The 26,324-nt window shown below is 31.5% G+C and overlaps 5 protein-coding genes across 6 annotated transcripts; 3 read left to right on the top strand and 2 right to left on the bottom strand.

Annotated features, from left to right (window-relative positions):
* Positions 1-1,103: 1,103 nt before the first annotated feature.
* On the bottom strand, positions 1,104-6,677 carry LOC106717671 (MMS19 nucleotide excision repair protein homolog). The gene is made up of 7 exons (XM_045679897.1): positions 6,505-6,677; positions 5,753-6,136; positions 4,618-4,967; positions 3,022-4,482; positions 2,433-2,699; positions 1,845-2,012; positions 1,104-1,350 (listed from the first exon to the last, which is right to left on the bottom strand). Exons 1-7 carry the CDS (start codon positions 6,590-6,592, stop codon positions 1,147-1,149), a joined length of 2,922 nt encoding a protein of 973 aa, XP_045535853.1. The 5' UTR covers positions 6,593-6,677; the 3' UTR covers positions 1,104-1,146.
* Positions 6,678-6,941: 264 nt separating this feature from the next.
* On the top strand, positions 6,942-7,711 carry LOC106717682 (DNL-type zinc finger protein). Its single transcript, XM_014511592.2, has one exon. It carries the CDS (start codon positions 7,155-7,157, stop codon positions 7,665-7,667), a length of 513 nt encoding a protein of 170 aa, XP_014367078.2. The 5' UTR covers positions 6,942-7,154; the 3' UTR covers positions 7,668-7,711.
* Positions 7,712-10,527: 2,816 nt separating this feature from the next.
* On the bottom strand, positions 10,528-13,094 carry LOC106717674 (docking protein 2). Its single transcript, XM_014511585.2, has 2 exons — positions 12,866-13,094; positions 10,528-12,142 (listed from the first exon to the last, which is right to left on the bottom strand). The coding sequence occupies exons 1-2, from the start codon at positions 12,950-12,952 to the stop codon at positions 10,610-10,612; spliced, it is 1,620 nt and encodes a 539-aa protein (XP_014367071.2). The 5' UTR covers positions 12,953-13,094; the 3' UTR covers positions 10,528-10,609.
* A 658-nt stretch (positions 13,095-13,752) lies between these two features.
* Positions 13,753-14,692, top strand: LOC106717685 (U6 snRNA-associated Sm-like protein LSm1). The gene is made up of 3 exons (XM_014511595.2): positions 13,753-13,953; positions 14,034-14,218; positions 14,450-14,692. The coding sequence occupies exons 1-3, from the start codon at positions 13,896-13,898 to the stop codon at positions 14,621-14,623; spliced, it is 417 nt and encodes a 138-aa protein (XP_014367081.2). The 5' UTR covers positions 13,753-13,895; the 3' UTR covers positions 14,624-14,692.
* A 677-nt stretch (positions 14,693-15,369) lies between these two features.
* LOC106717673 (rho GTPase-activating protein 19) lies at positions 15,370-25,911 on the top strand. 2 transcript variants are annotated; one of them, XM_045679917.1, is made up of 10 exons: positions 15,370-15,551; positions 15,854-16,041; positions 16,472-16,681; positions 17,014-17,222; positions 18,219-18,409; positions 19,006-19,178; positions 19,983-20,122; positions 21,280-21,894; positions 23,007-23,188; positions 25,349-25,911. In XM_045679917.1, the coding sequence occupies exons 1-10, from the start codon at positions 15,439-15,441 to the stop codon at positions 25,905-25,907; spliced, it is 2,580 nt and encodes an 859-aa protein (XP_045535873.1). In that variant the 5' UTR covers positions 15,370-15,438; the 3' UTR covers positions 25,908-25,911. The 2 variants fall into 2 exon arrangements, with proteins under 2 accessions (XP_045535873.1, XP_045535874.1); XM_045679918.1 differs by lacking the exon at positions 21,280-21,894.
* Positions 25,912-26,324: the final 413 nt, after the last annotated feature.

Genomic DNA, 26,324 nt, shown 5'->3' with positions numbered 1-26,324 from the left:
ATTCACTAACAGTCCCGATTTTAATTAGTCGATTCATTAAATACAAGTTAATGAATAGGGGTTAAGATAGAGTTAATGAAAACTTTTTATCGAGATTTTACAAGAAATAAAATCTTTTTTTTTTTTACTTTTAATTCCACATCTTTCTGCCAATATCATCACAGTGTTATGACAAAGTTTTATAATTTTTTAAACCATAGTTATCAACATTTGCGTTCATCAACAGTCTTTATCTGCCCACTGCTGGGTAAAGGCTTTTCCAAATTCCATTTTCGTTCATTATCGTTCAAATACTTGAACTGAATAATGAATAACCTAAGCTCCGTCTATAAAATTATTTAAATTCAAGTTACGGAGTTCATTAACAATGGAGTGGAGACTGGATAACAGATTATGCAAATTCTATCAATTCACTGATAGAGATGGCTACGTCGCGTTAATAATTGAAACTGTCTGTAACATCAGTCTCCTATTTAAGAAATATTTTTTACTATCGAAATCAGTTTTTTTTTTTTTTTTGAGGTCAAAAAATAAAGTAGTAATACGACGTGAAGAGATCGGTACCTGTTGACATTTTACGCGTAGACTGTGAACATAATTTTTTTATAAGCCAAGTTTCTAATTTATTGTCCTTTAAAAAAATTGACAAAATTCGAGCAATAATATTTCGAAAACTTATTAATTTTATAAAAAAAACTAAACTATGTTTAGGAAGTTTTGAATCAAAATTCACCCTTGCCTTGTCAATTAAATGTTGCGAGCTCCATAACTACTTCAAGTGTGTCAAGATACGCAAATAAAACAGCGTCATTCAACAAATTTATTTAATAAAAATATATTAACAAATCGTCCATTTTATGAAATTATAATGCAATAAAGGCATTCTTGTTTCTGTATATTTTTAAAATAACAAAAGAATTAAAGAAGCACTTTTTAGATCTTTTTTTAATACATGTATAATTATTACGTGTGGAATAGGCCAGTGTTAATGTTTACTTTATTTTTTTAAATGCTTAAATACCCGATAAAATTATAAAAAATAATTGCCAAAACAGATCTAATTAAAAATGTAAATTATAATTTGATATAAAAACATTTTAAGACCAAATAATATATTTATTTGAGTTGTATAACAAATAAATAATATTAATTATCTTTATTTTCTCCGGGGGCACCAACTAAAAACCATCGAGTACGCGCTTGCACCGCCATATTGCGTACTAATCTCTTCTTGTCATCAAGACATGGCGCTATATCCAATAATACATCTTGCTTATAAGGCAAAAGAACTGATGTTGGATATACTTTAGCTATTTCAAATAGACACTGTAAACTCTTTATTCTAACATCCTGAAATTGTTAAACAAAATTGAAATTTAAAACGGACCAAAAGATTTATTAAAAAAACAATAAATCCGACTGTTGTCACGTTAAAATCGGTTCAGTGATTTATGTCTAAAAAAAACATACATTACAACCAACATACGAGAAAAACATTAACCTCTTGACAGTCGGGTAAAAATATTTAAGGCTCTTCTTACACAAGGCAACGAAAATCTCCGAAAACGACTTACGAAATACAATATCGCCGACATTTCTATTTGTCATCGATAAAGACAGTAGTACAGAACCTGTTTGTCAAAATCGTCTGGTGAAAAGTCGCTGCAATTTTAAAAATGGCGGAGCAATTCTCTACTGACGGAATAGACGACTCGAGTCGACGATTCAATGTTACGTAGCACGCGAAACGCGAATCTCGCGACGCAACCATACAATAATAATTTCGAAGATTTACGTTGCCTTGTATATGAAAAGGTTAAGTTTTTTTTAATAAGGCAACTCACCATAGATTTGACATACTTCGACAATTTAATCAGCCGAGGCAATATAGTCTGTAAGCTGTCAGCAACTATGACGTGTTTCGCTTGCACATAGTGACAGAGTACATCGAGCATTACTAACAGCAAATCTTTATTATCATACTCTAATCCGTCTATAACTAAACATGAAACCTGAAGAAAAAAAGCAATAAAACCAATCACTGACATTAATTCCGTTTTTTAACCCTATTGGGGTGAATAAACAGTAATTGACATCTGTTTTAATTATTTACATGAAATACTCTTTAGTTCAACACAAAGGATTGCTTGGATAGTAATTAAAATGTATAATAGACTAGCTGTAGCCCGCGACTCAGTCCGAACAAAATAAAAAAAAAACTTAATTAGTAGCCAGAGTTAGTCCAGACTATGTTCTACATCTGTGTCATATTTAATCCGTTGAGTCGTTACGGAGATACTTCATACAAACATCCATACATCCATCCATCCATCCATCAATCTATCCATACATCCATCCATCTAATAATCTACGACATTGATGGTAATAAAAATTGTTAATTTGTTAAATTTCCAGGAAAATTTGCTACTTACTCTATTGGGATGATTGTTGAGAACACTCTTAGGAGTTTTTGCTAAAATATACGCCCAACTTAATAAATAATACTCCTTTACTTGTGAATTCAATAAATCAAGTTTCGCTGTTAAATTAGAAAAAGATTGAAACATTCTCTGTTTGTAAAAAGGAGTTATTCTACAGTGCTGACGTCTGCTGAGATATTCTTGAAAGTCTGTAACTATAAGATGGATAGCTTCAGCGCCCTCTTTGGCATAATCTTCATTTGTGATGGAAACGAGAATCTGAAAAATGAATTAAATTATAACATTCTTCTGACAAGATGAGTGGCGCTTGTATCGCATATAGTTCTGTCAGAAAACATCCTTAAGATTAAAACATGACATTTTTAAATACTATTAATAAGTTAAACAATATTTGGCCCGATAGTAGAAGGTTCTAAAACGGTTAATCTGTAAGAAAATATGTCAGACGTAGGTAAAGGACCTTGTGGTACTTTTTTATATTGACAGGAGGGCGCTAGTTAGTTATAATTTAGTTTGTTTTTATCCACGGAGAGGAAACTTTTCTCGGTTTATAAATAATTCAAGAGCAAAGAGTTCTTACCTTTTCTAACCAAAATAAGAACTGACCACTGCTTCTCATAATTAAAGCTTTAGTTATCCATCCATAAAGTTGTATCAGTCTCGGACATAAAGTCAGATCATCTCTTCGACAAGATGACAAATAATCCTTCAACAATTCATATAACGAATCAAACTTCTGTCCATGCTCCGCTTTATTCAAGAAATGTGCCACTAAAACACACGCTTTCATCCTAACCGTACCATTCTCACTATTCAAAGATAATCTCAAAGATAAACTCAAAATATCTTTTATAACAACGTCATATAAGTTTTCGTGTATAGATAAATACAGACTTTCAACCACTAAGAAATTCATATCATTTGTCTTGCATAAATCAATCAATTCTTTTGTATATTTTAATATTATTTGATGTTGTTTCTCCGCTGGCAAGCTGCTAATTGTATTCGCTATTAATGTGAATCCATGGTTATACGATTCTTCACAAGTTCCCAATTTAATCTCTTTCATTAGCCAATTTACAACTGAATCTATAAGACCATGATCACTTTCGATTTCTGTTATCTTTTCCTCTGTATATAAAGTTGTATCGGACATTGATTCATTAAGTGCTTCAACTACTTTAGGAGCACTTTCCTCATTCTCTGTTATTATTTTCAACATCTCTTCAATTATTAATGTTGTAAAATCATCTATACTCGCTAAATTTGTTAGTAAATTTAAACGCTTCTGCAAATTAATTTTGTCTTCCATTAAATTGTTCAATTCACATTTTCCTTTGACAACTAAATTCATTATTATTTCTGGATTGTACATAGCGATTGCATGGATTGCTTCAACGCTTATTTTTAACAATTCACTTTCTTGTGAATGCTGTACATTATAAGTTAGAACTTCAACAAATGGTAGAATTAAATTAGATTTTAAGACTTCAGCCATTTTGATCATAGTTCTGAATCCAGCTATTTGATAATTGCTCGATGTTTGACTAACTGCTAATAAACAGAGCTGTAATATCTCATCCATTTTTTCGTCTAATTCTTTTACAACATTCCAATGTTTAGCTAAATCGTAAAGATCACCAAGAAACTCTATACTAGCAATTTGTAATTTCGATGATGTTTTGAATTCGTAATACGCTGCGATAGCAGGCACCATACATTTTACTATTAAATAACAAGATTCCTTCGATGCATTTGCTGTGGTTAATAATATTTTACCTGATTGAGAAAACTGTGACGCTGTTGTTGAACTAGCTAAAGCTGTTTGAATAGATATTATTATTCCCTTAACGAAGTTTTCAAATTCTTGATCCGTGTTAACAGTTGTAGCTAATCTTGATACTAGAGCCGATAATGCTTCATGAGCTGCCATTTTTAATTCATTATCTGTTTTATGTGTTATCTCTCTGTGTATTGATGACCATAGAGTTTTTAAAAATGGCTTGTAACTCTCAGGTTTGAACGTTTTACAACTTTCAGCCTGTAATTAAAATATATAAATACATTAATTTGTCGTTTTCATTATATACCAACTGTTCTTTATGAAAAACTTTTTAAAGTCCGACATGGTTACAGTAAATTGCTAACATTCTACATAAAATAGCAAATCACTTACCAATAATTTCAAAGAATCAATTTTGGCGACCCTTAAACTGGAATCCAACTTCTCAACTAGAAGCACAAGACAATGTTCCGCAAACTCAGGCACAGCACATAGACACGGTATCAAAGCTGAAGCCAGATCTTGTCTTGTGACCGCTGCAGGATCATTTGGTGATGGATGGAAGTCAATTGGATAATAACAAGAGATTACATCAAACATTTCTTCAGTCAAATGTCCTAATGGTACATGTTTTAGGAAAGTAGGAATAAAATTAAACAGGAATAACAAATTTCGAGGATCTCTTTCCCCTTCAATAGATGATATAACTCCATACACAAAATCTGGTCCCAGTGTTTTTATATCTGCAAATGAAGTAAGAAAATTTTAGTACCGACTATTGGTTATTGTATTTACGTTCAGTAGCGGAGTAAGAGCAGAATTTGATGTAGGCGAGATTTCTTCTGCGTGGCTGAGGGCCTCGAAGTGGCAAACAATCTTTTTTATACTTTAATTAATTTTTAGTTACCAGCCTTAGGCCCCCTTCGTCATCGTAATTAGGGCGAACGAAAAGAACCTTACACTATCTCATAATGTTTATAGTTTTGTGGTACTTTTAATAAGAAATTATAACCAGAACCCCAATACATAACAACAGAACTCAAAACTGTGACTTTTAATTCTTTTCTATTTGGGCGCTAACCTCAGAAACGGCTTAAGTGATTCTTGTATAGTTTTCACTTATAAATTGTAAGCGTGATTTAACGTTTAGGGTTAGTATCACTCCAACTTTGTGTAATAACAGTATCAATTAAAATCAATTGGGAGATATTGATTTTTTATTTAAATTTTAATCCGTGATATTTGGCTGAATATTTTATGGGTATAACTTCAAGCCGCGAGACCCTTCGGAGCACGAGGCCGTGGGCGACTACCCACACTGCCCACGCCTTCTTCCACCTATATAGTTTCTACCACAAAATTTAACCAAACCGTCTTTTTTTGCAAACATACCTCACACCCATGACTCAGAGATGTACAGGCAAAAATAAAAGATTTGGCCATCATCTACATTCATACATCTACATATGTAATCTAAATGTATTTAGCAAACTACATTATATAGTCTTGTTGCCTCAGTTTTACTTACAGTTAACATCCTTTTCGAGCAATTTCTGCACAATTAAATATATATGATATCTATCTTGCCGTACTTGTGACTGGCAAGGTACTTCACGGAATAATGTTGTAAAGAATTCACCACAATTAAGCATATTGTAATTCTTCATATCAATTACTGCTAAGTAGCCCTCCAAAACAACCGGTATGATTTTATGGTTATCTTTCAATCTATCCACATAGAATTTAGATATAAATTTTATTTGTATATCCGACAAATAGTCTTGTGGCAATTCTGTTAAGATTTTTGTAAAAAATCTCATTCCTTTTTCTCTATTATCAACCTCTTTGCTTGTTAGTACCCCAGCCATGTTTTCAACTAGTGTTGTTATTTCAATTCGTCCAGATATAATATCTGTGGAAAATTATTTTTGTTTTATCTTTAAAAGTAAAATTTGAATTTACTATTTAATCCTCTAACAAAAAAACTTAGCTAGAAATCTTGTTACAATATATTTAAATAGTGTTTGTGGAAGACATCGCTCTCTCATCTACAAAAATCAACTCTGACCTGGAGGGATACCTCATAGAAACAAATAGATAACCAAATTTTATCTATTTCTGTATTTTGGTTAACAACGCAAAATAAAACTTAAAAATATCCTCTCTAATATGTCATGTAAAGTTTTGTCCATTTAGTAACTAAACGTCGCTTAAGACAAGTTTGTCCAACATCAGAGGTGAATATAATATTTGCAATGTAAATTATAGAAAGTAACTTACCAGTAATTACATTTTGTGTTTGATCTAAAATATCAGGATTTTGTATTATTTCATTAGAAAACTCGGGTTTAAACCAAATGGATTCCATAGTATTTATTTTTAAGGCTTTTAATACCGAAGTAATTAAAAAGTAATTTGCTATCAAATCACTATCGGAAATTTACATTTGTTTGACAAGTGATCAAACTAGGACATAAATCGAAATAATACGGAAATTTTTTCTATTTCATGCTTCACTTTATTTTTAAAAATAAACTGTTGCTCTTTTGGAAAATTGAAAACTAGTTGGAAATTTAGATTGAGGTTATGTTTTCAGTTATTTATTTTTATTATACGTAAAAGCCATTGAATTTTGACTCTACAGCCACTTCTGTCAAAACAAAACATGTTTTAACAATTTGGACATATAATCTGTATTTTCGTTATACGTTCATTGGCCAATTTAATAATCTTTGGTCGTCTAACAGTCTAATTGTCAATGTCAGTGATCTAATCATTACTTTCGCTTGTCAGATTTTGCATTTTTGTATTTTTATTTGTACGAAAAGCTTAGAATTAAGTTAAATACTTTGATTTTTCTTTTGATGATTAAAGTTCACACTTGAAGCAAAGCTTTTATGGATTTTACACCTTTAAAAAGTTAGGTTAAAATGACTCACAGAACTGCTGTTAATTTTTTATCAAAGTTTCATAAGCCAGGACTATTGAACACCATACTATTACGCTCGGGCATTGGAGATTCGCTTTTAGGAAGGGGGCATGTCTATAAACAAATTCCGTTAATAACACATCTTGAATCAATAAGAACATTTGCAACTACTCCTACCGCACTTCCTGACCTTTCTAAGTTGGAACAGAAAAAATATGAAGGAAAATTTCAAATAATGTTTACATGTAAGATTTGTAATCATAGAAATTCAAAATTTATAACAAAATTAGCATATTACAAAGGTGTAGTTATAATTATATGTGATGGTTGTGAAAACAAACATCTCATAGCAGACAACCTTAATTGGTTCACCGATATGAATGGAAAGAAAAATATAGAAGACATTATGGCTGAAAAGGGTGAGATTGTACAAAAAATTATGTCTGAAGACTTAGAATTTATCCTCAAAGCCACTAAAGAAGAGCAGAAAGCAATACCTGCATTGGAAAGCTGAAATGAATAATAAACTACTGTATGTTATGTATTGTTGATTTTAGAAATGGTGTAAATATAGTTAGTAAACAATATTAATAAAATTATTCAATAAAATCTAAAGCTTTTTTTTTTTTTTTTTTAACTTATTAATAAGAAAGTGTCCAGTATTTTGTTTTATTTAATTTTACTATTATAAATGTAAAAATGTTGATGGATGGATGGGTGTTTGTTAGCACAGTACACAGGTACCTCCAAAACAGTTAAGTAAATGTAAAAAATAAGTTTTTTTTAATTCCACCGGGTAAAGTTGTGAGCAAATCTTACTTACATTATAAATAAGAAAGTTTAGATGAATGGATGTATGTTTGCTAGAATGTATCTTTTGAATGGCTCAACAGATCTTGATGAAATTTGGCACAAATGTAGAATATATATTAGGCTTATTACGTTTTTTTTAATTCCATGTGGGCAGATTCGCAGGTGACACCTAGTATAAAATAAAAATGTAAAATGCAAACACAAAAGTAGTACAGGAAAATTTTAGTTGTATTTAGTATGCCACTACAATTTTGTGTCAAAGTTGTATAATGTGAATTCTATCACTATATTAGGTTTTAAACACCTTCAGTTTTAACTGAACAGTCAAACTATATATGATAAGCTGTTTGTGTGTAGACAAAATTTTAACTAGAATCTGTAGAGCTCTATATGGTTTAACCTTTTACAATAAATATTTGTTTACTTTATAGTTTACGTAATTTAGAAAGGAATTGACCTTAAAAAAGTAATGAAACATAATTGATTAAATGACTTTATTACATAATATGGCTGACCTAAAATACAAATGTAAAAAATATGTATTTTGCAATTCAACAGAAAAGATCAGAACAAACATAATATATATCTAATTTTAGAAAGCTTATAAAGGACACAGCTCTTTGTTTTTCAGTTAAAAATAAACTTTGAAAATTTGGGTTAAAACTTACAAAAAATTTAACTTAAAATTACATATTGGGAGAATTATCTAGATTCAAGATTTAATTTATAAATCCTGCATAGACTTGTGACAAAATATGTTTATTCAATCTTACAATGGATATTATTTCTAATAGTATGTGACAATATCACTGATGGCAAAAAAAAAAATCAATCCAGTATATTCCAGTATTCAAGTGATCTCTTCACTAACGTCATTCTATTTAAAGATTTAATAATAGCTGCATTAAAACTATTTGGTCCTATATTGTTTTGTAATTTTTGTGAACTCATCAAAAAAAAAAACTCGAACAATATGTCCTTTATTGTAATCAACCTGATTACGTAATATATAATGAATTTCTTTTAACTTGGTCATAACATGATCTTAAACTATTGTACTGTTATATTGGCACCAGAAATTAATCATAAAAATATTTCATTGTTATGTGTGAATCGATGGAATACAATTATTTAACAGCCAGCTCTAAAAAGCCATTTAAATCTAATTTGGTAACTAAATTAAAATGTTATCGATGTTTATTGTTTCACACATTTATATACCAATTCTCACATAACAATTATATGCTTAAATCATGTAATCAACATTGATATAATATTAGGCACTGCTTAATCACAGTTGGATATATTTTGGAAAATTCCTAAACATAGTTTGTGCTGAATTTTTTTTATCAAATAATATACTTTAAAAAAGTACAAGTTGGAATATTTTGACATTTTTATAGTGCTGTCAATACTTATAAAAAATAGAATTATAAAATGGAATGTGATACGTTTTATAATCAAAGAGATTAATATATATAGCAAAAACTAATGTTTTATCATACATACCATAAAGAATACTTGAAATATACACTATATTAAAATTCATCTAAAATGGAATGGCTAATATGGAAGATATTTATAACCTATATATGTATTTTTAAACATGAAACACACGTAAAAAATTAAACAAAATAACTTTTAATATATTCCTATATTACTTTTTATTATTATATGAAGCACCTATAACTTGAACAATTGTTCAATAATGTACCCCAAATAAATGGCACATTTAAACACCATCGGTTATGAAACAAATTGTGAAATCAGTTTTTGTTTACATAAATGACAAAAATATATACCTATAGAGTCCTAATTTGAGGCATAAAAGTGAGGTTAGAAAAAGGTCTCCTTTTAGTGATAAATTTTCTCATTGTCGTCATTTACATACCAAAAACGAATACCTCTTTTCTTATGTTTACTTTTTATTGCTTACTTTTTAGTAAAGTATAATTTTATAACAAAATCAATACACAATATTGTGTTTGTTAAAAAAAATTGGACTTAATTTTTTTCTTTGATAAATATAATCCCGTTTTCGAATATAATCGAAAATCTTGTCCCGTTTAAAAACTATCCATCTAAATTCTAAATCTATAGGTATATATCTATGACAAAAAAGTTAAAAGTGCTCAAGGACTAAGGTGTGATTAATGTTATGAATTCCTTTAAAATTTTGGCTTTCAAGATGAGAGTGAAAAATAATTACGTTGTTTTTACAAAATTTAGAGATTTGCACCTCCAATGAGATATGTTTAGATATGTCAACCACTGTTGTAAAACATTAAAAATAATACTTAATCGAAGACACGATACAAACCTCTGAAGACAGAGATGAGACATGTTCAGATTAGCTTACTTAAGGAATGCTAAAGAAATATTCAAAACTTTTCTAAAGAAATGTTAATATTTATAAGATGGTTACAATTCATAAAAAGAAATTAGAACTAAGATTAGTACAAAAATCATGATTTTCAATTACTCTTAGAAATAAACTTAATTTTAAGTTAATTCATAATACTTTTGAGAGTTGTTTCACAAGCCAATATTAAATTTACCTAATTTCACTCTCTTAAAATTATAAATTTCATGTAAAATTTCAGTCTTCTATCATAAAATCATGTTATTTAATAATATTGAATTTCATACCCTTTTAGGACGGCTTATAACTGCATACTCTACTCCGTTACAGTTTCCGTTAATGTCTTCCAATGTAACTTGATTTTGTAAGGCTTGAGCTTGGGCAGCGGTTGGTACCTGAGGTCCGGGAGTATTTGGTTTCCGTATCATGCCATAGCCCAAATGAGAATCGTCAGCCAATCTTGCTGTTTGCATAACATTCTCAACTTCATCGTAATCATTCCAAGTGTCTTTATTCTTTGAATCGTTTACAGCAAGCGTCGTAGGACGTGCTTCAACTTTTTTATATCTCGAAGACTTATTAAGTTTGCTTGTGGAGCCAAAATATTGCAGCCTGTCATAGTTCTCATCTTCTGGACTTAATGGTAAAAGAATGATACGGGAAGATTCAGGGCCTGTACTGTTTAAATTATCTTGTGATCTTGATATAAGTTTCATGCAGTTAGGACTGTCGGCCAAATTAGGTGTGAATTCAGTATGATCTGGATCATCAATACCAAATGTTTTCCAAGCGTCACTACGCACTTCGACTTTATCATAAGGCACTGTTGGCAGTTGGGATTTGGATTGGTCGAGTGTTTCGAAATTTTCAAGTTTTTTGTATCTACCAAAATCTATACTGTCATCTGTTGAAGACGAGGGATCTTTGATTGGTTTATGAATATTTATGATCTTTCTCGGAGGCTTCTGTGGTTTCGGCTTAAGAGCTGGCTTAGGCATCAGTAAAGGTGCTGTATCCGATGTAGAAGATTGTTGACTTGATGCCGAATTTGTTTTAAATGATAAAGAGCTTAAATTCAAATCTTCTGGCCTTGCAGCAACTAATGGACTTCTTGAACCAGGAAATAAGTTTGCACTTGGCTGTATATTAAACTCTGTATGTTCTGGACTGTTTAAATTGTCAGTGCCAATTGATTGTTTCATTGTCTTCATTTTTAGTGACAAACATTTGAAAATTTCTGATTGATTAGGATGTTCTAAATGGAAAATACCTTCTCCGGTATCACATTTTCTTCCAGCTTCAAAAGTAAACTTACCCTGTCTGTAACCATACCTTCTAATATATCTATATGGCCAAGTAGCGTATAGTTTATTATCATTTACATCCCTTAGATCTATTGCAGTTGAAGTAAGAAGCAAGAGGTATCTTATTGGCTCTAATCCACATCTTATTGATGCTTCAGATGAGCACATCTTTACGGAGAACACCCCTTCACCTGATGAACAATATAGATCATTATCTTCATCGCAACTAATTGGTACAGAATCTGAGTTTTTGAAGGCCACTGACTGTAAGGCCGAGACCCACTCCAAGGTCTCCATTTCTGACTGAGCACTAATTTGTTGAGTATATGATTTACTTAATATAGTAATAGTATTTGGACTAGAATGTGTTATTTTTATGCAATTTTCAAGAGTTATGATCTTAGGAATGGATCCTGTTGTGACATCTTCCTTGTTGTCATATATTTCCAATCTTTCAATGCCTTGTTTACTGGCATTGTAGAGTATACAGTGTTTTTGTTGCCAATTTTTCTGAAAATTTAAATATACATAATTAGTGCAAGGGGTTTGACATTCCCAATATCGGTTATTAATTTCTTTATTTGCTTACACTATTAATTTACATATTTCAATATGGAAGCAAAAAGCTTATTTGCACTTAATAAACTTGTAACAATATCTTATATTTTGAATTTTTTGGGCCAAAAACTATTCTAGCATCATAAAAATATTCTACTGTACAAAGCTTTATCAAAATTTGATCAGTGGTATGATACAGAATAGATTGTAAGTTCTTTTGATATAAGCTTAACAAAATGATATAATGAATATAAAAATAACTAAAATCTCGCTAATCATATTTCTACAATATTTTGTTTATTAAACAATTTTGTATTAGCACACATTTCTTTCTAAAGTTATTTATAAAAAGCTTAAAAGTAGTTAAAAAGTCACAACAAACCACTAAATGGTCCAAACTAGAAACACTCACTAAAAAATTAGGTATATTTCAGTAGACATCATTTTTAACAAACTAATAAAAACAGATATATAGTAAATTTAATTTGTTAAGTACACAGTGAACACGCATCCAAACAAGTTCAATACAATCTACCCTTCCCTGACTCATTTAGAAAGCGTGCGCTGTTTTATTACAGTTGTTTTATAAGTCATGACACTATAAACTATATATAGTTGGATTATTCACAGTAAATTAGATGAATTTACCCTAATAACAATTATTGTATATTTTACCTTCTTAGGAAATTTACTGAACATGTTTCCTCCGGCTGGAGGAAATAATAAACAACCGGATTTTATCTCATCGTCTTGCTCCATCATGATGTTTCCAAATTATTTAATATGTACTCAACAATTTTAAAATTTATTGCAACTATAAAGCATAGCAATTAGTCAAAAAACTTGTAAAGTTCTGTCGATATTTAAAACGAAATGCATTGTACGAACAAAAAAATAGTTTGGATGACAGACAGCACACAATGAGTGCAATTAGTGTTGGGCTTAGAATTCGATGTTATGCTGTACCAATTTCCGGATGTACCTAAACAGTCACTCCCAAAACAATTTTCTCAGGACCTTATTTTTCAGGAACTGTTACTGTAGGAAAAATCTGCCACCAGTAATGCGATATAAAATAGAAAGTTTTGCTACTTATCATTTTCTAAAATACTAAGACCTAAGTTCGATAATATATACATATAGAGTGAAGCACCCAAAATATGACAACGTCAAAACTCAGTCTCAAAAACTTAAAAGGGCGCCATAATTTTTACTGAAATTACATTTAAAAACTAAATTCAGTTTTTTGTTTTACGACGACTATTAATAATTTTCAGTGTAGAAGAAGTTTAGCTATCACGAACTCAAAAATTATACCGCGATTACAACTCTACAACTCGACGGCAATCAACAGTGTAAATGTCAGAACAACGAATTTTTTTCGAGGGTTTTTACTTTAGTAAGGCTACACTGAATTCAACATTTTGAGTGTCTTTTTAATGTACCAGTTTTTGTCTTCCTTAACACAACACTGGCACCGTTGTATAATCTGTTTATACTCTGATTGTCAAAATCAACTCAAAACACTTGTCAATATTCTGTCAGAATTTGTCCGAATGCAATTCGGTTTGTTTGTTTGCACTTTGCTTGGTTGTTCTGATGTTAACTGTTAATATATAATACATTTGCCTTACAATAATTGCTTTGATAAAGTCCCTGTGTCTTTATAAATAAACATTTATTTATTTCTCAAGTAAATCTCGACATGTCAAATAATATTAATCCTTTAGTCGGCACAGCACATCTACTTGATGAATTGGATAGTACGTTTTTTATATTTTTATTTTAATACATAGTTACCTATCTAATATGATTGTATGTTAATGGTCCTTGTTTCATAAAGAAAAACTTATGGTACTTCTTCGAGATGGACGAACACTTATTGGATATCTACGATGTGTTGATCAATTCGCCAACCTTGTTTTACATAAAACTATTGAAAGGATTCATGTTGGAAAAGAGTATGGAGACATACCGCGCGGAATTTTTATTGTAAGAGGTGAAAACGTAGTGCTTTTAGGGGAAATAGTAAGTTTTTAATACTATATAGAACTACATTTTTAAATTCAATTCAATTTGTCTTATTTACTTGTATTTTTTGTATTTGCCTAATTAAATGCTGTATAGTTTCAAATGTATTCTATGTATTATATTTAATAGTTTACCACGAAGAAGTTATGTCATTGAATTGGTGAAGAAAGTTCATGTGTGGTTAGAATTTTTTTTACTGATAATAATCAGAAAACTTTTATTTTTCAGGATAAAGACAAGGAAGATAATTTGCCTTTAGCAGAAGTGTCAGTTGATGATATACTTGATGCACAAAGAAGGGAGCAAGATGCAAAGATAGAACAACAGAAGTTGTTGTCGAAGGCATTAAAAGAAAGAGGACTAAATTTATTAGCAGATCTAGGACATGATGATATGTTTTAAATTAAGTAATAAGACTTTTTTCATTGTTACTTCAATTATTAATTTTATAAAACATTCTTATTTTATTCAGGAGCTTGCAAAAGTATTAAGAAAAGATCACTGTTTAGAAATCAACTTTCAATCTTATTGGTCATTAAAATTTTAAAATTAAAGTTATTAAACCCTGTTTTTTTGTTTAATTATGTTTTTAACAGACAGAAGTATAGACCCATGATCTTTGCTAGATTGCTATAAAAAATTCTCGAAATGACACAACTTTTAATAATTATGTCGATTTTCTTGTCTTGATAAATCATTTTGTAAATAGTAATCGATGGTTACACCTTTCTTTAGAATTAACTATTTCGTGAAGACATCTTAAGGTTTCAAACAACATTCTTAAAATGCATAAGCGCTACTCTTTAGGCTTTTTGTGTGGCCGATGGTATGTTTTATGGGACATTTATCGCATAAAAATTGTTGAGAACCGTACTAACAGTATATTTACAGAATAATAATAAGAAAATAAAAAAACATTTGAATCGACGTAAAAACGCTCAGATGAAGAATAAAAACGTCTGTGCAACAAGTATATTTTATATCCTGTACTGGCAACACCTGTTTAGCCGTTGTGTCAATTGACATTTGAAAACAATGCAGTGGAATCAATTTTTTTGAGGAACAAAGTTTAGTTATTTCTTGTATAATTATCATAATATGTAATATAGAGATAGGAATTTAGATATATTGATATCTGTAGCTTAATTACAATGTGTTTTTCGTATTATTTATTAAAGAAATACTTTTATTGTTAATTGTGTACAACCGATCTCAAGATGACCACTACGGACGTTAAATGGATAGAAAAACTACGAATAGAGAATTTAGATCAATATTTTACTTTAGTGCGGATGCATTTATCATTCGTTGTTGATATAAATACTGACGAGTAAGTAATAAAAAAATAATCACTTTCAACTATCAAGGTATGAAGTGTGCTCAAAATAATTTTCGACTTTCCATCGTAGTAGATATAATCCGATCATGTTTTTTTTAAAACTACTACCGGAATGTTAATAAACCTAGCTCTTTTTATACCTAATGTTCAACAATTTCTAAGCCTTGTTTTAACACTGATCATTTTATAAATTGAGACCACCAAAATTTCATACCTCTTTATTGTATTTATTTAAAACAAACAAGATTTTTTTCTGATCGCGAGTGTTATTGTAACCCATTATTTTATTTAAGTGTTGATTGTTCAACTGACAAGCCAAAGCAATTCCGATGGAATTTTCACAAGAAGACTAAAAGCAGCACATCAAATTCTAGTCAAAGCATCACAAATACTACAAAGAATAATTTAGAAGCTAATTCTATAACTGAAGAAGGTATCTTAAGATTAAACGAGTTGATAGACTTTCTAGCAAAATCTGAAAGTGAGTGAGGCATTTTTTTTCTTTTATGATTTTTATTAAGCCATAAAATTTTATACTTATTTAGTACTGACAAGATTGCTACAGTGGTGAAGACCTAAGATGCTAGTTGAACTTACCAAATTGTTGGTTTTGGTCATGGCTTTATATTTTTATTCCTTAGCACTTAGTGTTTGTTCAAATAAAAACACACACACGATGGTGCCATTACAAAATTTCATACTTATAAGAGTGCTCACTTTTAACTAGTGGTGGACCTCTCAATTTACATGCAATATCAAGTAAGTTTAACTAGTTTGAACCTGTTATTTGTGACCATTCCCGCTACATAGTTATGAACTGGCATCTCATGCATATTTTACAGTTTTCTACTAATCTTTTACTAGAAATTCAGTCACATTACTGTTTTTTAAGTCAGCTATTGTCTTTTCAGATGTAACACAAGAAGGTATTTTTCGGAGAACAGGATCTTTGAGTCGTCAACAAGAGTTACGTCAGCTGTTGGTAACAGGGTCTAGCTTGGGGCTTGATGATGGCAAGTTCTCTGTTCATGACTGTGCTTCGGTCTTGAAAGGTTTTTTGGCTGAATTGCCACAGCCTTTGTTAATGGACCAGTATTATCAAACCTATTGTACTTTAGCAGGTGAGTTGTTTTCTTAACATCTATATATTAAGTGAATTAGGTGTATTAAGCATGTCCAAAACATATTTTGTATGAAACATACAAAAAGATAAATCATATAAGGTCCAAAAGATTACAAAAAAGATACAATGAGTTACAAGTAATGTTTTATAAAGTCCATTCTCTTCCAATAGTTTTATCTTTCTTGCTTAATCTATGATTTGTTTTGAATAAAAATACTCATGTTTAGAATTTAAAATTACAAATATTGGATTGAATGTTTTGCGTAAATAAATTCCGGTGTACGTTTGAGTCTTGTCTTACTTATAATATAAAAAACATTACATCTTCAGCTCAATACCCACCAAATGCGGAATCATCAACGGCCAAACTTCTCACAGCTCTGCAATTACTCTTATTACTATTAACACCATCGCATAGAAACTTTCTGCAGAGATTGCTACGGTTGTTGAGTACTGTAGCAGAACATGAGGCCTCGAATAGAATGTCACCTGATACTTTGGCTACTATGTTTACACCACATTTATTGTGCCCAAGAAAGGTTTGTGATTTTGATATATTTACAGACTAGCTTTTACCCGCGACTCCGTCCGCGCGGAATAAAAAAAATGCACACAAAATAAAAAAGTTCCTATGTCCGTATCCTAGTTCTAAGCTACCTCCCCATCAATTTTCAGCTAAATCAGTTCAACCGATCTTGAGTTATAAATAGTATAACTAACACGACTTTCTTTTATATATATAGATGTACTAAATTCTACATCTGTGCCAAATTTCATCGAGATCCTTTCAACTGCTCTATCCATCTAAACTGTCGCATTTGTATTACTAGTTGTCGTAGACGGCTTTGTCCGCGCGACGTTAAAAAAACTTTATATGTAGCCTATATATTCTTATGTGTTTCAACAAGATCTGTTGAGTTGTTTGGGAGATACCTTCAAACATACATCCATCTAAACATTCGTATTTATAATATTAGTAAGATAATGTTTCCTTTTTTGAACTAAATCTGTAAAATAACTAAATTTGAATGAGCAGTTTTCTATGTTCATTGCTATTATGAGATGTTAGATTAAAATATGCTGTTGTATTATAAGATTTAAACTTCATAGTGAATGCCTACTAGTGTGGCATGTAAACCCCATTTTGTATTTCGCCTCTGGACCTCATTATGGTACGATGATAGTCAAAATTGTGTTCTTAACAGCATCTCGTGTCGCGGTGTGTGTGGTTCAACTCCTCCGAAACGGCTTTCCCGATTCTCATGAAATTTTGTGTGCATATTGAGTAGGTCTGAGAATCGGACAACATCTATTTTTCATACCCCTATTAAGTTTTTTTAACTGCGCGCGGACGGAGTCGCGGGCGACAGCTAGCATTATATAAAAATAGTATACCATCAGTTACACACTTCCCATAACTTAAGCACCCAGTAGTCATGGTTGCAAAGACAGAATGGTTCCTAACTATATGCGCGATTTCTCAAATTTTGCTTTTTGTATCAGGTTTTTAACCCAAATATTTTTATAAATTACAGTTATCACCAGAGACATTCCACACAGACTCAATCGCTCTATCCCCGGTCATTAGCTTTATGATCCGTCACTCGGGTAAGCTATTCGAGGCGCCCACACAACTGACTACAGACGCCGCAGCGTACTTTACGATGCGCGAGCGCAAGCGTGTAATGTCTCCCGATGTGGACTTGGATGAAAGTATAACTGATAAGTAAGTTATTAAATAATATTATAGAAAGTCTAAATACAATTATCTATTTTTCATTCTTAGAGTAATTTATTGGGCTTTGTGCCTACCATAAGTTAGGGGTGACTAGGCCATAGTTAACCACACTGGTCCAGTGCGGGTTGGCTGAATTTCTTCTCAGATATGTAGCATCACAATGTTTTCCTTCACCGTAAGAACATCAGATAAATGTACATATGTAAATCGCAACTCGAAAAACACATTGGTATATGGCGGGTTTTGAACCTAGAAGCTGCAGATTACAAGTCAATTGCTTAACCCCTGAGCCACCGAACCTCTTAATTTGTAGATATCTGATACAAAATGTTAAGTTAATATTATAAAGAGATTGAAATTATATTGTTTGTTTGTTTGTATTTTATAGTTACCGAAACTACTGAAGTGATTAGAAAAATTTATTGACGGTTAGAAATATAGATTATCCCGGGTGACACAGGCTATATATATTACTAGATTTTTACTTCCGAAATTGCAGGCAACTGCTTTTAATTCATACATAACGTAATTCATACTATTAATACTTGTGTATTTGTTTAATAATAAAGTGTTACGTTGTTCAGGACGGCAGCAAATACGGTATACACATTCGTGGACAGACATCGTACCTGTGCTGAGAACGCTCGCAACCCCACAGATACTGCGCTCGCGCAGCTTTACGCTCACATACAGGCGCTGCCAGACTCCGCACACAAGAGAAGACTTGTCAAACACTTCAACAGGCAGAATGGATACGGTACCAACAGCTCAGTATACTTTCTCAATGAGATTCTTTTACCCTTAGTTAAGGGATGATTAAGTCATAGTCAATCCTGACCCAGTGAGGGTTGACTTTATCTTTGAATTTCTTTGTAGACATTTGCAAAGTTACATCACGATGTTTTCCTTTATCGTAAAAATGTTGAATAAATATGGGATATTGAATTCATAGAATTAAAAAATATAATTTATCAAATGTGTGTCAGTATGAGGCAAATATTTTAACGCAAAGTGCCATTTAAATAAGAGATTTGATAAATACTTGAAAACAACTAACAACAACTAAAACAAGATTATTTCGATGGCTCCTATGTATTAGGGCTAAAGTAAAAAAAATAATAATTTTTACTTTTTTTTTGTGTTAAAAGCTACCTCTTAGTTTAGTTAATAAGATGTACGAAACAAAGTACACATTTAAAGATGTAAATGTAATTTTTTTGGCTGAAGTAAAAGGGCCTATGTGGCATCTTTTCCTATATGTTTAAAACTTTAAGAGCCTCTCCTGAAGTTGTCAATTTCCACATTGGCCCTTATTCATAGGAATCATCGATTTATTGAGTGCTTTTTTCTTTTTATCTAATAACTAGCTGTCGCCCGCAACTCCGTCCGCGCGGAATTAAAAAACGTAATAAGTAGACCATGTATTCTTCCAGACTATGTTCTACATCTGTGTTATACCTTCAAACATCCATCCATCCATTTAAATATTCACATTTATAATATTAGTATGATTTAAAGTTAAATTATGTATTTAAGTGACTTCTTTCATATACTTCATTAGGAACTCCAATACAAATACAAAGGACTGGTAAAATGGCAGGTTCGAGAAGTTTCGGTGATTCAATCAAACGACATATTTTCAACAAAGGATTGCTCAACAAAACACCAAAGAAAGGCTCTTCTGTCATTACGGTCGAAGAGGTAAGTTCATTTCTATACAAAATTAATGTGAATTCAAACAATTCTGACCCTAATTGCTTGTGTATGTTTAACTAACATTGTGTTGCTCATTCGTGTCTATAAAGATGTACATTACATTGTGGATTTATTGCTATATCTATATATATAAAAGAAAGTCGTGTTAGTTACACTATTTATAACTCAAGAACGGCTGAATCGATTTGACTGAAAATTGGTTGACAGGTAGCTTAGAACCAGGAAACGGACATAGGATAATTTTTTACCCCGATCTCTATTTTTTATTCCGCGCGGACAGAGTCGCGGGTAAAAGCTAGTTTTGTATATGATAAATTAGTTGTCCGTGATTCTGTACGCTCGAAATTAAAAAAAAACTTAATAAGTAGTCTATGTGATCTTTCAGACTATGTTCTACATCTGTGCTAAATTACAAACAAACATCCATCCATCTAGTCCAGTGATTGTCAAACTTATTTCTTTCACCGCCCCCTTTGAAAATCAATTATATTTCAGAGCTCCCTAATTTTTATTCAGCCCTAAAACTAAAAAACCACAATTTCATTACTTTAATTAATTTCAATGCCCCCCATTTTTTTGGGCCCCTTATCGCCTCCTCCAAGATTTCAAATGCCCCCAAGGGGGCGTTATCGCCCACTTTGGGAAACACTGATCTAAACACTCGCATTTATTAATATTTTACTATTTATATATCCCTAGTGTTTTTAATTGGCACATAATTCGATAAGATTTTTTTTTTAGTTTTGCTTATAAAAAACTACTAGTTAAATAAAAAAATTACTGCATTCAGTCAAATGTAATAATTTAAAAGTACTTAAAGTTTTAAGAAAATGAATTAAAATCATAACAAAACTAGCTGTCGCCTGCGACTCCGTCCGCGCGCAATTAAAAAAAACTTAATAGCGGTATGAATTTTTTCTCGCCTTTTAAACCTTCCCTAGACCTCCACGAACATTTGAAGACTAAGATAAGATAAATCCGTTCAGCCGTTCTCGAGTTTTAGTGAGACTAATGAACAGCAATTCATTTTTATATATATAGATAGATATAGCACCATATTGTAATGTAATGTAACGTCTTAATCTTTCATTTAATATTCAATAACTTTCTTGTAATGTGTTAACCGCATGCATTATTTACAGAAGTCGTGTAAGGGAAAATTAAAATTCTCTGATGAAAGTAAAATCGATGTAACACATAAGAATATCGTTCTAAAGAATTTAGCAAATAAAATAACTAGCACTGATTCTTTAGATGATAATGATTACGATTCTGATAGTAACGAGAGTACATTATCAGAAGGTGCATTAAATAAATCAAGAAAATTGAGTCCGAAATTCGTTTCCGAACCGAATTTGAGTATAATCGATCCGAATGATACACCGAAGAATACCAAAAAACGTGGTACGCGATTATTTCGTTCGAAAGTAATATCTGTGTCGCAAAATTTGAATAAGAAATACCAGAAACGTGGTACGATACGTGGTACGCCTACTTCTTGTGTGTCATGTTTGGATGATCAAGATACCACTTCGGAGAATGAATGTATGGATAATGACATAGTAAATATAGAAACGCCAAAGAAATGTAAGCTTTTAGATAATGAGATAGAGTTCAAAATGCATTATTTGACAAGCACTCCGGGATTGAATGAGGAAGTGTTTGAAGAATGCAGTACTCCTTACGAAGTCAACTTTAGAAGAGCTTCGATGTCACCAATAACAAAATCTACACAAAAACTATCAAAAGCAATGCAGGTTTGTGTTAAGCATGTTGTCTATGTTTTTCTTTTTGTCTTTGACATGTTTTCATTGTTTTGTTTAAAAAATGTCATTGCATGTTTAAACTAATACAAGTTTTACAAAAAAACAATCTCATAAAATTTTTTTTTTGGTAAATCTACAAAGTTAACTAGTTGTCGCCCGCGACTCCGTCCGCGCGCAGTTAAAAAAAAATGAAAAATAGATGTTGTCCGATTCTCAGACCTACTGAATATGCTCACAAAATTTCAGGAGAATCGGTCAAGCCGTTTCGGAGGAGTACGGGAACGAAAACTGTGACACGAGAATTTTATATATTAGATAAAGTCTGTCTGTATGGACCGTTATATGTTTTAACTTATTCATATGTTAACCTTTTTATCAAACGGATAAGAGCAGGGATCCCTAAACTATTTTGGACGAGTGACCCCCTTTCTCAAAATGAACCGTTACCTCAGACCCCCCATGGCCAAATTACCTACTTTTAAGATCAATTATTATTATTATTTTTTTTCATTCTGACTTAGGTTACTAGAGAAAGACAGAGTGAGAATTAGGAATACTTTTAGGGTCGATATCGACCCCTTTGGGAATCCCTAGATTAGACATTACTAGATATCATGATTAATGGAAATACGATTTTTTATAGTCAAACAAGGAAATTGGGTCTAGCACGAATATTTGTGACGATCGCCTCTGTATCGTAATCGTCAATTATGTCAAAATTAGTTTAGAGCACAAATTTAATAACAAATTTTGTCGATGTCGATACGAAATTTTCATACTAGGCCCACTAAATCGGCGAGAGTTGTTGTTATCGCAGTTGGTTCTATTAGAATGTATATAAAAAATAAAATGACATAAAAAATGACATGACAGCTATAGTACAAAAAGGACATTGTGACACTTTTTGAAATTGACTAGAGGGCGCCAGTGAGCTAATAGTTCGACTTGTGCTAGATAGACATCCTTTTCGTTCAAATAAAATACAATTAATTATTTATATTGAAGCAGTTTTAAAACACATGTATAACTAAACAGTTTCAAATTGTATTTTTTGGTGTAATACATAATTTTTTTATCCATACATTTTAATTGTATCTATACAGGAATCTATAATGACGCCCCGTTCAAGGAAGCCGTTAATAATAACGTGTGAACAACGCGACTCGCTCCCGGACAAAGAAGAGAAGTTAGAACTTGTATACCAGTCCGTCTCACCGAAGAACGATAGTGATTTCGTGTCTTCAGATGACGATATTATGTCTAGATCTTCTATCTCTTGCGACAGGTACGTAAAGAGAGCTCTTATTATATTGGTCAAAAGTTAATCATGTACAGATAGGAACAAAAAAAAAATATGTTTGTTAATCCCATCTTTTTTCTTTCCTTAATTCTATTTAAGCAAAAGATAGGAAGGACGAATTGACTAAAAAGGTAATTAAAAGAGAGGTGACTGAAGTTTCAAGAGGGTTGTTTTCCTGACGCTTTAAAAGTATCCCTAGTTAAGCCCGTGTATAAAAAAGGTGAAAAATCGGATCCGAACAATTATCGTCCAATCGCATTATTACCAACGATGGCAAAAATCCTGGAGACAGCAATGGCAAGACGGTTGCTTTATTTCGTCGAAAAGTACAACATTCTCCACAACCAGCAATATGGTTTCCGAAAAAAAAGATCTACTATCCTTGCAATTTATAAATTCACTCAAAAAATATTAAATATAATAAACGATAAAAAATACGCAATCGGAGTACTGCTTGATATGAGCAAAGCTTATGATAGGATTAACTATAAAATTTTATTAAACAAAATGTATGGAAATGGTATTAGAGGAATCGCCTTTTCGTGGTTCAGATCGTACCTCGCGAACCGTTCGCAGTATGTGGAAGTAGAACATACCGATTTCTGTACCGGAAAGATAAAGCAAATAAGATCAGACCAAGTATCCGTCACTGGCTCTATACCACAGGGGAGTGTCCTCGGATGTCTCCTGTTCTTACTATACATTAACGATCTTCCCCAGGTGCTGGAGCACTCTGGTGTTTCGTGCACTTGTTTCGCAGATGACGTCTCATTGGCATTCCACTGTTCAAACCGCGAGGAATTAAAGTTAAATTTAGATAGTATACTTGATCTAACCACAGACTGGTTGTCCCGAAATAATTTAGAATTAAACCTACAAAAAACTAAACTCTTACAATTTAGACCACATCAAAAAGCTCAACTTATATTAAACTATTCATATAAATCAACAACAATAGATTTCATTCAATCCGCTACTCTGTTAGGAATCGATATTGACAGTCACATGAACTGGAAGCAACATATTCAAACACTCTCAAATAAATTATCTTCATTTATATACGCCCTCAATCAGCTAAAAAGAGTAACAAACCTGAAAACAGCACTAGCGGCATATTATGCTTATGCTCACTCCAGACTTGCTTATGGTATCATACTGTGGGGGAATAGTTGTGATAATCAAGAAATATTTATTATACAGAAAAAATGCATAAGAATTTTGGCAAATATAAAACAAAGCGACTCGTGTAAACCATATTTTGTAAAACTTAAGATACTTACATTGACCGGCATATACATCTTTGAGGCCAGTAAATTTGTTAAAAATAATTTTCATTTATATTCACCCATGAAAACAATTAAACGTAACAATAGATATAGAAACAAACTTAATATTCCTTTTTCAACAATGACTCTAGTGACAACCTCACCACATACAATGTTAATTAAAGTTTATAACCATTTACCTAACTACATAAAAGATATACCAAAGACTATTAAATTTATAAAAGAACTCAAAAAATTTCTCATACAAAAAAGTTATTATAGCCTGAGCGAATTCTTTAATGATAAAATGTCAAATTAAAATTTATAAAAAAGAGAATAGGGAAATCGTTAAAATTTAAATATACTGATTGAAAATATTATAAAAGAATGTTAAATTTATATTTTTGTAAAATAATATTAGCAGAAATAAAATGTTATTTAAGTATTGTATAATTAGCTTCGTGTTAACCTTCTCTATAGATTGTGAAATTACTATTTATGTAAACTGGAAAATGTTTAAAAGAATTTAATTAATATTGTAAACACTCTGGTACCTACATATGCACCTGTATATTGCTATGCCCTTACAGGGTGTTACATGTAAGTTCTAAACAAGAAATACTGTAACATGCAATAAAGGAATAAATAAAAAAATAAAAAAGTTAGTTTTCACTTGAGTTAAATGGATAATCTACCTCTTGTCTGTCTTCTGTGTCTAATAAATATAAACAATCGGCCCGGTAGGAAAAGAATTCCCATTGGACCGACCGATTGGTGGGCCGATAGGCCCAACGGGAAACACGCCTTTAAGGTCGTGATACATCATAGTTTAGCGGTAAGTAGGTGTTGGTAAAAAATTCAAAGCAACTATTGGTTTTAGGTCTGGTCATTCTACAAGTGTATCGTTATCGAGAAATATACCCTTCGATGGTAGATCGGGTTCAATCTGCGAAATAAGTCCACTCCGATCTCAGAATACAAGATTTGTCGTCAGCCATGAACGAAAAAACGTAACAGATTTAAACACGACTTTATGTGAAGATGTATTACTACCAAATATTAAAAGCCACGAAATGAGATATATCGAGAAATCGAAATCATTATCGGAACCGTTCAGAGAATATTTACTGAGCAGATCTGTTCTTACAGCAACGCCAATCGATCTATCGATGTTGAAATCGGAATCGAATGACTCGATTAGCGAATCGTTAATGTACTGCCTCGATGGGAACATGCCGACAGATTTGACGGCATCGATTAGTAGTTTGGTGCTGGAATCGAATAATCGACGTTCGCCATTAAAGGAGTTAAATAATGTTCGTAGTCCGAATAGAAAGAGATGTGCCGACGATGACACAGTTAAAGGAATTAAAAAAGTTATAGTTGAAAAACCAAATCATCCCGATCAAGCTTTCGAATTGCGTGAAACTGATCTTTAGTGTTACCAGAAATACTCGTGTATCAAACATTTTAGTGTTGCCTTATTTTTATAATAAATAGGTATCTTTTTTTTTCTGATTTGTTATGTTTATTTTAGTTTTTCTAACTTTAATATTATTTTATATTTAGGACTAGAATATTAATAATTATACTAAATTATTTGTATTAATGTAGTTAATGACTACAAAAACTTAATAAAATGTTAACCAAATACAAATTGAATGTTACAATAAGCAAAAAAGTGTGAAGTATGTTATGTGTTAGTGTGTGGTAGTTTTAATGTAACAAATATTTAAGGACATTGATAGTAGACCTAACAAACTAAAAGATCTCCAAAACTTTGAGAAGCTTTACGACTAAATCTATTTTAAACAACTTTTCGTTGCATTTACCTGGTGATCTTGAATGGTATTCTT

This window comes from Papilio machaon, chromosome 11 (assembly GCF_912999745.1).
Source record: "Papilio machaon chromosome 11, ilPapMach1.1, whole genome shotgun sequence".
NCBI classification, from domain to species: Eukaryota; Metazoa; Arthropoda; class Insecta; order Lepidoptera; family Papilionidae; genus Papilio; species Papilio machaon.
Note: the sequence above shows the minus strand (reverse complement) of the source record. Positions and strands in the feature narration are given on the sequence as shown.

Bases quoted from the DNA above. Each gene is read 5' to 3' on its own strand.
- LOC106717674 (XM_014511585.2), bottom strand. From the start codon at position 12,952: ATGATGGAGCAAGACGATGAGATAAAATCCGGTTGTTTATTATTTCCT. The intron at 12,143-12,865 runs GTAAAATATACA...TTAAATTTTCAG, and splicing joins TCAGTAAATTTCCTAAGAAG to AAAAATTGGCAACAAAAACA.
- LOC106717685 (XM_014511595.2), top strand. From the start codon at position 13,896: ATGTCAAATAATATTAATCCTTTAGTCGGCACAGCACATCTACTTGAT. The intron at 13,954-14,033 runs GTACGTTTTTTA...TGTTTCATAAAG, and splicing joins TCTACTTGATGAATTGGATA to AAAAACTTATGGTACTTCTT. The intron at 14,219-14,449 runs GTAAGTTTTTAA...TTTATTTTTCAG, and splicing joins TAGTGCTTTTAGGGGAAATA to GATAAAGACAAGGAAGATAA.
- LOC106717682 (XM_014511592.2), top strand. From the start codon at position 7,155: ATGACTCACAGAACTGCTGTTAATTTTTTATCAAAGTTTCATAAGCCA.
- LOC106717673 (XM_045679917.1), top strand. From the start codon at position 15,439: ATGACCACTACGGACGTTAAATGGATAGAAAAACTACGAATAGAGAAT. The intron at 15,552-15,853 runs GTAAGTAATAAA...ATTTTATTTAAG, and splicing joins GTTGATATAAATACTGACGA to TGTTGATTGTTCAACTGACA. The intron at 21,895-23,006 runs GTTTGTGTTAAG...GTATCTATACAG, and splicing joins AACTATCAAAAGCAATGCAG to GAATCTATAATGACGCCCCG.
- LOC106717671 (XM_045679897.1), bottom strand. From the start codon at position 6,592: ATGGAATCCATTTGGTTTAAACCCGAGTTTTCTAATGAAATAATACAA. The intron at 4,968-5,752 runs GTAAGTAAAACT...CTTCATTTGCAG, and splicing joins GCTCGAAAAGGATGTTAACT to ATATAAAAACACTGGGACCA. The intron at 1,351-1,844 runs GTGAGTTGCCTT...TAACAATTTCAG, and splicing joins CGAAGTATGTCAAATCTATG to GATGTTAGAATAAAGAGTTT.